Consider the following 10,460-nt stretch of genomic DNA (forward strand, 5'->3'; position numbering starts at 1 on the left):
GCGGAAGTTTATTGTTTTTTCCTACAAAATAAGACGTGTACTTTTTAAATGACGTACAGTGCAGGATTGACAGATAACGAAGATTATTTACTTTCAAAACTCCTCAACTAGGGTTGCCAACCGTCCCTTGAAAAACTGAATAGTTAGATTCGTTATTATAAATATTATCACTTCTCGAGTCGTTCTCTGAGCTCACTTAAATTCTTCAATTTTTTTTACTCATTTAATTTGAAACCCCTTCATGTCTTGCTATTGATTTATTTTGTTATATATATTTACATATATTTCTTTTACGATTATATTCAATATTTCAATATCTCATTTCCTTCCGTCATTGTTCCAGTTATTGTTCCTGGTTTGAGCGATCATTTGAGTACATTTAAAAAGTAGGGACAAAGCTGGGGGTTGAAAAGTTTCGAGTGGGGCTCCTACTGTGTGCTAATGCCGTAAATTACTTTTGTGTTTAGTTGGCTTTGAAAAAAGTTTTTAATGTGTGTTATTAAGTTTTGTTTCTGGGGGTATAACTACATCTGAAACAGCAAATTGCATCAATTTTGGTTGAATAATAAACAGGCAACACACAATATAGACAATGTTTAACAAAATGTTAAATAATTTGAATAAATAAAGTGTCAGAAATACGTCCGAGATGTATTTCCAGGTAGGCAGCACTACTCATTTGAGCTGTTGGTCCTCTAAAGTGCTGCGTGTTTCCTGAGCGAATCTTGCTTTTGTTTTGAAGCTTCAAACCGGAAGCGATGTGCTTTGCTGCAGCCACCTTGACTCTGGCGTCCCGGTTGGCCCTGCAAAGAACACAATGCCATCAAACGCGGAGCCGTCGGTGTGTCAGAGCTGACAGCAGATGCCGGAGCTTCGCCGGATCACGCAGATGTCGAGCAAACGGTGGAAATCGTGTCCGAGGTAAGAGCGGACGCCCCCACCGGAGGGAGCATGGTGCAGACGGGGCTGCTGCTGATGCTGCTCGGGCTGCTGAGGATCCACTGCCCTCTGCTCTGTGCAGGTGAGAAACAACAACAATGCATCTACACCCGCAGATCTGTGCACCTCTGTTTATGTGGCTTTTGTCGTTAAGCCTCAAGCACGCACACGATGGCATCCAAGTGATGCTGATTATCATTAACCACGAACATTGACTGCGCAGATTCTGCGTGTGTCGGGTTTTGTTTGCGTCCCTCACACCGATGGAGGCATTTTAATCCTCTGATATGATCACATCCCTGCCTCTCTAAAACCTGCTGCTCCACACCTGGATGGTCGTGGTTGTGGTTTGTTTTTGCCTCTGCCACAGATTGTTATTGAGTAGCAGGACTTAGATTTCATTGTTGTTATCGCGTGCAGTGAGCAGGGTCTATCAGTCATCCAGCAGAGACCTGCGGCCGCATTGATCTGTAGTGGGTAAATGATCGGGGTTAGTGTAGAAACATGGATGCTCTTTCACAAATGTGATGCTGCTATAAGCATTACATCACTGCCTTTCTGCAGCCACTCAGTCCCCCTCCCCCCCCCCCCTTCCCCTGTGTTATCATGCACTGCACCTTACTGGCATGAGCACAAAGGAGAAGGCTGCTAAAGCAACGCAAACTGAGTTCAGAAGGCTGTGTGTGACAGGGAGGGAAGTAGTTCATAGGTTTCATTAAAAACAAACACTACCCCGACCATGTGCTGGTGCTCATTTGGCCGGCCTTGTTCTCAGAGGAAGTCCCATTCACTTTCACGGATGCACACTTCCAGACATATTGCTTTGTTATCAGTTTTCCAGCTTTGGAAGCAGAACTCCCATGTTGTTCATGGTGACACCAGTATCCCATCTCCGTGTTGTTCAGGCCTTCAGAGGATTATATGTTGCTTTTTTCAGAACAACAGAAATGAAAAATTGAGGAGCTTAAAGCTGCCAGCGCAGCTTTAATCCACCTGCTTTACTAAACGACTTTATACCTCAGCTGGGAAATGTTGCACTTACTACTCCGCTGGAACGGTGCGACAACTATCATTACTATAGATACTCTTCCTGTCAAGGAGGTTTTTACACCAAGGTTGTTTTTAGTCATTTTAATTAAGTATCAGAGCTGCACCAAAGCATTTCCACCACTGAAAACATTATCCAGATCAAGTTACTGTCATGATCTGTGGTTTTGGGGTTCTGTTTTTTTCCTGTCTTTTGAGCTTTTTCATGGTTTAATGGTTTATTCTTTTGGTTCTATGTCCTCAGGTCTGTTTCACATTCTCACCCATAGCTTTCCTCAGTCCCTTCCTGTCTGCTAATTAGCTGCGCTGCCTTCACCTGTGCTCATTACCCTCAGGTACACTCGTTCACTAGTCACTCTCCCCACAGTATATAGTCTCCTTGTAGTGTCTCAGTCATTGCCAGATATTTACCACGTCATGCTTTCCTGATCAACTTTAGTTTTTGTTCATGTTCATATTTATTGTCAGGTTTTGTTGTTTCCTGTCTTCTGTTTTAGTTTTCTGGATCTCTGGCTAGTCGCCACTTATTGTTTGTTTTGTAATAAATTAAGTTTTGTTTCCCTCCCCTCCTGCCCCAAGTCTGCTGTTGGGGTTCTTCTCATCCTCCACCAGGACATCCATCCACTTTTCAGAATATCCTGGAGCTTTTTATCCTTAATTTTCCACTGTAAAGCGTCAACTGTGCGTTTGGAGACAGAGGAAACGTACACATAAAATCGTGATCACTTGAGATGAGGTGAGAACAGAAGAGAAGGGAAGGGAAGGGAAGGGGGGGGGGGCAGGCAGATGAAAATCTCAGAATCACTGCAGCAAACAGACACAGGATACATGAACGTGTGCCAAGTTAGACATGTCCTGGTTGTCGATATCCATCACTGAGCTTTTAATGACCGACCCCCCCCCGTCCTGCTTCACTGCTGCTGACTTCACTGATGCATCAAGAAAGCCTGAAACGCACTCTCACTCAGCAGAGCTGTCTCTGAGCTGCATGTCGGAGGTGAATAATCGCTGTTAAATAGTCGAGCTCTGCCTCTGTTGGTGAGAGGCTTTTAGAGCAGCTGTTCTGTGCCTTTCTTCTCAACATAAGAATGAAATAACATCCATCCCATTTTTATTACACTGATGTCGTAATTTAGGGATTCCAACAAAAACTCCACGACCATAATGCTTGAATTTTTTCCAAAAACATTTGACTCCAGCGCCTGTTCTCCACACAGAGGTGTGCCTTTTATTCCTGGAGCTCTTGGCCGCCTCACTCTGTGTGATGTTCCCTGGAGCAGTGGTGTGATGGCAGCAGGAGACGCTGTTGCCTTGGCTGCCGGTTTAACTGCTGCCGCTTCTGTTCTGGCCCTCATGCAATCAGCATAGAGCCCTCCCCTCAAAAGCCCCAGGCTCAATGCCTTGTTAGGACATAATATGTTGTGTTTTTATACAGTTCAGAAATAAAAGATCCAACATAAAATATTTTATGTTTTCTTTAGAGTTCCCAGATTGATCCTGGATGAATGAATGAATACCTGTTAAGTGTTTTTTTTGCACTGAAGCTGACATGTCCGTCTGTCTCTTCCAGCGGGCTGCAGTGAGCAGGTGGAGGTCCACACAGAGCGGAGGGGTGTGATCTACAGCCCTTCCTGGCCTGTGAACTACCCACCTGGGATCAACTGCAGCTGGCGTATACAGGGAAGTCCAGGAGAGGTCATCACCGTCAGGTAGAATCCCCTCACACATCAACTACAGTCCCATTCCATCGCTGCCGAGTCAGTTTCTAACACGATCATGTGCTCCAGTTTCCGCAACTTTGACGTTGCCGAGTCAGCGAGATGCGTGGGAGACTGGCTCCTGCTGACGCCAACGTGGAGTGGAGAATCCAGGCTGTGTGGCTCAGTGCTGCCTCCTCCCTTCATCTCCACCAGGGGGCGTGTTTGGCTGCACTTCCGCTCTCAGACCAACAGCTCCGGGCAAGCCCAGGGCTTCCGGCTCTCCTACATCAGAGGTAAGCAGGAAAGAGGAGACTACTAAGACATTATTATTGTTAAAAGTGTTGCAGATGTGTGACCCACTCCCTAACCACCACAAGCTCAGTGAAATACACAAACTAGTGTTACCGCCTTTCCTCCAGCAGTGTTACTGAATTAGGTCCACTTTTTTTTCTTTGTTACTGTTTTCATGAAAAACCTTTTAAAGCTGTGCCGTCCTTGACAAAGAAATGATCAGTGATGCATCAGATTCTCTGCTCATGTCTGAATGTCCATCCTCTGTAGGTCACCTTGGTCAGAGCCGCTGTCAGTCTGATGAGTTTCTGTGCGGGAACGGCAAGTGTCTTCCTCGTTCATGGAAGTGCAACGGTCAGGATGAATGTGGCGACGCTACAGATGAGCGCGGCTGCTCCCCCCCTCCCACTGAATCCCGGCCCGGCCTCTGTCCCTTCGGCTCCCTGCCGTGCACAGAGGCCCAGACCACCCGCTGCCTGCCTGCTACCCTGCGCTGCAACAGAGCCAGAGACTGCCCCGATGGAAGTGATGAGCTGGGCTGCCCCGACACCACCTGTGGCAAACGTCTGGGGAACTTCTACGGCTCCTTTGCCTCTCCAGACTTTTTCCACCCTAACCGGAGCGCTGTGTCCGAGCTGAGGTGCTCCTGGTTGCTGGACACTCAGGACCCCAAACCCATTGTGCTGCAGCTGGACCTGCTGCTGGGGCCCGGGGACTCTCTGCATGTCTACGACGGCCTGCTGCAGCACGTGGAGCATCTCTTACAGGTGCTGTCGCATCATAACAACAGGCGCCCGGCGCTGCTGGAGTCGAGCCGAGGCCAGATGAGTGTGTTGTATGTGGCGCAGCCTCAAAGCCCGGGACATGGCTTTAATGCCACGTACCAGGTAGCGCAGCTGTCTTTCATTTTCTATACCACACACACCTTGTAGTTGAGCTCTTTAAATCGGTCTTCCAGTGCGTCTTCAAAAATCCAAACTTTTGTCACTGGTCTGCTCATTTGAAACAAGTAACAGCTCCGTTGAGAACCAAGCAGTCCTCTCGGTGTCTAAACAGTGATGTGTCCCTCCCTCCGCCCTCCCAGGTCAAAGGTTACTGTTTCCCTGGCGAGCGTCCCTGTGGCAGTGATCAGGGCTGCTACTCTGAACGCCAGCGCTGCGACGGCTACTGGCACTGCCCGTCCGGTCGCGATGAGGAGGAATGCGCGATGTGCGCAGACGGGGAGTTCCCATGCGAAGGTGGCACTGGAGTGTGCTACCCGGCGTCGGAGCGCTGCAACAATCAGAAGAGGTGCCCAGATGGGTCGGACGAGAAGAACTGCTATGACTGCCAGCCAGGAAACTTCCACTGCGGGACCAACCTGTGCATCTTTGAGACGTGGCGCTGCGACGGCCAGGAGGACTGCTTAGATGGGAGCGATGAGACGGACTGCCTGGCTGCGGTGCCCAGGAAGGTGATCACGGTGGTCCTGATTGGCAGTCTGGTCTGCAGTCTCCTGCTGGTTATTGCCCTCGGCTGTGCCCTCAAACTCCACTCCCTCAGGAACAGAGAATACAGGTGAGCGCTCCTCCTCCTCAGTCCACGTGCATCGTCTCTCTGTTGGTTTTCTGCTTTAAAAACATCAATCGCCAACATTTTGGTTGGAACTTGTAAATGTTTTAGGTTTGAACAGGAAATACCCAAGTTTTTGCACACGTGACAGCCTGGGGAGATCTGTTGAAAGAAGCCAAACCCCAGCAACGCTTGTTTTACGCTAAACAACATTTTCATTAATCCTCCTCACCAACAGTGTAGAAATGTGCGTTTCAAAGTGCTCGCCGTGGTCGAAAAAAGTGTAACGGTTTGCTTGGATTCGAATCTTAAACAGTTTATCTGTCAGTCTGCATAATCTCTTCTGATCCCTTGTTCTCTTTCCCTCTGCTCTCCCCGTCCTTCTGCTTGCAGAGCCTTTGAGACTCAGATGACTCGCATGGAGGCAGAGTTTGTTCAGAGAGAAGCTCCTCCTTCATATGGTCAGTTGATAGCCCAGGGTCTCATTCCTCCAGTGGAGGATTTCCCAGTGTACAACCCCACCCAGGTAACACATACGTGCACAGTGGTGTATTGTGCTGTGCACAAGTCTTGAGTCCAACCCCGTTTCTTTATATTTTGATCACCAGGTGCCAGATTTTCTTTCAATCTTTTAAATGTGCTTTTTAAATGGTCTTTGGTTGCTTTTTCACTTGTTTTCAGTCCAGTTCTTGTACCTGATCATTTTCAAAGAAATAGAATTTTCTTTGGTTTGACAAGCCACTTAAAGGGGATGTTCGTTTTTTTTAAACCCGGACCTTATTTCTGGCTGAGGTATGACAAACGACACAAGAACAGGTCTTCAACATAACTGGAGCAGTGTGCGATCATCTCGACAGAGAGCAGAACGAAAGGCAGCCAACATCCGAAGAAGAGCTTTGGGATGTCCCTCAAGAAGCCCGGAGAACTATTCCTGAAGACAGAAATGACAAAAAAGCTTGGTGCTCATACCAAGTATTGATATTCATGCTTGTTAAGATTTTATATTCATATATATATGAAAATATAGAAAGAAATGAGGGGCGGCTCAAGACCTTTGCACAGAGATGTACTCAATGAAATCTCCAGTGAAATAGAAACCTAACTGATTGGTTCTTCTTGTTCCAGACCTCCGTCTTGCAGAACCTTCGGTTGGCAATGCGTAGACAGATGAGGCGCCACTCGACTCGGCGCTCCACCTCGTCCTCCTCTCGGCGGCGCCTCGGGCATCTGTGGAGTCGTCTGTTCCACAGCGGGGGCCGAGCCAGAGGCCACGCCCCACTGCTGGACCCCCCTGGACCCACGCAGATCACACTGGGGCTCCACTGCTACCAAACTGTGGCGGAGCCGGCACCCGAGGGCGGGGCCGCAACAGGAACTGGACTCAGCGATGAGGTCAGTGTGGGGGGGTTGCCGAGCTCATGGTGCTCGGCTGTGATGGACCTGCAGTCTGACACGCCGGAGAGTCCCGCATCACCTCTTTCCTTGCACTCAGTGGACAGTCCAGAGGACGAGGGGGTGTCACCTGTCAGCAGCCCCGGAACTCCACAGTCGGGGCCTCCTACACCTTGTCCAAGTGACCCTTCAGCCCTTAACAGACTTCCTCCCACCTCACAGTTATCCTCTCTACCCCCCTGCCACCGTCGGCCATCTAGAAAACTGGTTCTGGAGCTTGCAGTTAATCTGAAGGGTGTTTCCTTGAGACGTTACTCACCCTTGGGGCCCTTGTCCCCCGTCTCACCCGTTGTAGTTCCCAGCAGTTCCCAAACACAGTCGACCCAGATTCACTTGCAGGCTTCAGAGGTCACCTCACCTCCTGAGCCCGCGTCTTCTTCTGTGAGAGCAGAGGACACCGGCAGCCACGTTACTGTGGACGAGCTATGCAGGGACGAGATAAGGAGCGAGAGAAGGAGCGAGCAGGCGCCGCTGGTTCAGAAAAGCTCTCCGTGAGGAGGGAGGAGACTCCGCTGAAAACCCGAGTCAGATACTCCTCTCACTGCTGAGACCTGATTTCTGCTCGAATGAAGTGTCCTTGAACTGCGTCTGCACCAGATTCAGAGGGGAGGCACCGAACCTTTCCCCTCCAAGTGTTAGGAGGCCCAGTATCACACCCAGAAGAATATTATACCATTTAATATTCTGAATGCTTACAGTGTGCAGCCATACAAAATGATGCATCTGCAGTCTTTTCCTGAGATGAATAAAACCAGCATTCCTTGTAGTCTTGTTGTAAATCTCTTTGTGAAGCTCACTGAGGAACTTGATGTTCCCTTCTGTGATGTAATGCGCAGAGACAGCCCCGATTAACTTGTTGCAAAATTTAACTGTTCCAGAAAATCAACTCAGATTCAGCAACTGGAACTAAAAAAAACAGTTTTTTTCTGTGTCATTACCCAAAGCCATTACACACCGCTATATACTGTGAGCCATAAAAGCCTACTGAGTGAACTGTCTTCTTTCCGTTCTGTTGTATGAGTCGACATCATGCCTGTCCATCTCATTTAAGGATGATATCTTATATTTTGGATGAAAAGTCAAAAACCAATAAGCTGTTTGTTCATATCCTAAAAAAGCCTGTGTGACATTTGACAAACGAGACGGGACGCTACACACATTACTCAACAAGATTCGAGGAGGGCAAAGTTGTGGGCTCTATCACATTTGATGCACTATTGAGTATTTGTGGCTGCAGCGGCATTTAAGATGCAGTTAAAACAACAGGAACTACATAAAAAAAACCAACCCATGTCCATGGTAATTAAACATATCTTTCAGTTTGGTTCAACATTGCACTTTGTTTAGTTTTGGAGCTATTGGAGCCAAGCCAAACCATTTTGTTACGTTATTTTCTGGAATTTGTTGAAAACAACAAATATATCAATATGAACTTCCCCATGAAAGGTGGCTTTAAACTAAAGTGTGGACGTTTAGGACATGACTTGCTTTGTTTCGAAGCAGCTGCTGATTCAGCTTGTCTTTGGATCATAGTCTGTAGTCTGGAAAGCTCACCAAGCTCTCTATGAAGGTGGTTGGCAAGGATAGCTGGTTCCAACTCTTTCCTGTCTATCTGCTAAGCTAACTGGTTGTTTGCCACCACCCATATGGTTAACAATAAGAGTGGATTTTCCCCAAATGTCAAACAGTCCCCTTTATGCTTGTGCTGTTTGGCTGAAGCTTGCAGCAGTTCCATCCAGTCAAACCCCTCATCAGTATGTTTTCTGCATATTCTTCTTCTGTCATCTTTTTTCATGTTTCGAAACTTGCACCAAATTCACTATTAAATTGCTCATTCTATAAAGCCAAACTTGTATGAACACTGAGGTGAATCCAAGGATGTGGCCTGTAAATCTGCTCTGCCGGACGTCCTCCCCTTATCAGACCCAAACTGTCCTCGCTTAAAGAATCTGGACGGTATTTGCGTCTGCTCTGTTTTCTGTTCAGTGCAGTGAAGATTTTCTGTGACTATCCAGGAAATGCTGGGCAGAGAGGGCTCCTCTTGATCCCAGCCATACCGCAGACTGCACACTGTTCCCGGAGGATGTTTGGGCTGCGTGTGGACATGCCCATCTGTGCTGTGGACATGCCCATCTGTGCAGTGGAATTTTCTACGATGGGACGATAACAAAAAGCCCTCTATTTTTCAGACTTCACAGCTACTTTTTAATCATTCTTTCTGCCTTGATGAACATTGAACTGATCGCTTGTGTCTTGGATGCTTTTTGTAAAGCTCGTCTGCCTGTCATATGACACTGGTAATCTTTTATTAATCGACGTTGGACTTTGTAAGAATGTAACAGTTTTTTTCTTATCTGTTGATCTCTTTGAGGGGTCAGTCGCTCGCAGTAAGGAAGTAGTTTACAGAGACGTTACCAGAAGCCAAAGGCGGGGTGGGAGTCAGGTTCCTGTGCTGAATACATAGTCTTTCCTGCTGTTTTGTCATTAAGTGATCTGAATGTGCCATGCCACCCTCATGAGCTTTTTTCCTAGTTTAGTAATAAATTGCTGCTACATGTTACGTGCCATTACAGACTTTTTCAAGCTGTCCCCTTCTTTAAGAAAAAACACATGCATTTATTTACTTAGAGTTTTAAAAAATGTTAACCCCCCCCCCCCCCCCCCCCCTTTCCTGCTATTGTAATGATCGAAGGTTCTTTCATAAATCACAGTTGTGGCTTACATGTTTGTAGATTAGATTTAGTCAGCCTGGACACAGCTTTGTGACGCAACTTAGTGCAACCGACAAGTTTGATGTTCACTGCTGTGACGGGAAGCTCTTCTCTTGGATTGTTATGGCAGGGAGTCAAAGACGGAAATGTAATTTTCCTCTAACCTTAGTTGAGTTTATGTAATAATTCAAACTTGGTGACATTCGATGCCTTGATGCTTGTTGGGCTGCAACCAACAAGTCTTCTTGACAGCTGTGGTCTCGGTGAAAGGGATCATGTGTTCCCATCTTTAATCAATTAAATCTTTTCTAATATGCTTCACAGTAACTGCACTTGTCAAACGGCACGTATCATAACATAAATACATCAGACTGATAACCTCTCCATCTTCTTTTGCTTTGAGTTTAAGGCTTTGTTCTTGGCAAAGACCATGATCAGCATATGTTGGTATGAAAGCATTTCTTATTGACATTAGAGTTGTGTGTTTTTTTGCTCAAAGAAATGCCACAATCTCATTGTGCTGATAAAAACCTGCTCCACTTTCTGCTCAGTCATTGTTTCATGGTGCCTGGAATGAATAAAGGTAAAGCTTCAGTTCATTTCCCCCATTTCTTTAAAAAAAAAAAAAAAAAAAAAAAAAAACAAACAACTGAAAGTACCAGAATAATGTGTTATTTTGTCCCGAGTCATTTTCACGTTCAAAATGACAATACTAAGCAGCTTACTCTGTCCCCAATTTATTGTCCACATAAACACACTAAATGTGTTG

General features: G+C 46.7%; 1 protein-coding gene across 1 annotated transcript; it reads left to right on the top strand.

Annotated features, from left to right (window-relative positions):
* The first annotated feature begins 761 nt into the window (after nt 1–761).
* lrp3 (low density lipoprotein receptor-related protein 3) lies at nt 762–10,285 on the top strand. Its single transcript, XM_075472107.1, has 7 exons — nt 762–1,021; nt 3,557–3,695; nt 3,774–3,979; nt 4,248–4,864; nt 5,062–5,534; nt 5,922–6,054; nt 6,654–10,285. The coding sequence occupies exons 1-7, from the start codon at nt 952–954 to the stop codon at nt 7,473–7,475; spliced, it is 2,460 nt and encodes an 819-aa protein (XP_075328222.1). The 5' UTR covers nt 762–951; the 3' UTR covers nt 7,476–10,285.
* Nucleotides 10,286–10,460: the final 175 nt, after the last annotated feature.

Source organism: Odontesthes bonariensis, chromosome 1 (genome assembly GCF_027942865.1).
Source record: "Odontesthes bonariensis isolate fOdoBon6 chromosome 1, fOdoBon6.hap1, whole genome shotgun sequence".
Classification (NCBI taxonomy): domain Eukaryota; kingdom Metazoa; phylum Chordata; class Actinopteri; order Atheriniformes; family Atherinopsidae; genus Odontesthes; species Odontesthes bonariensis.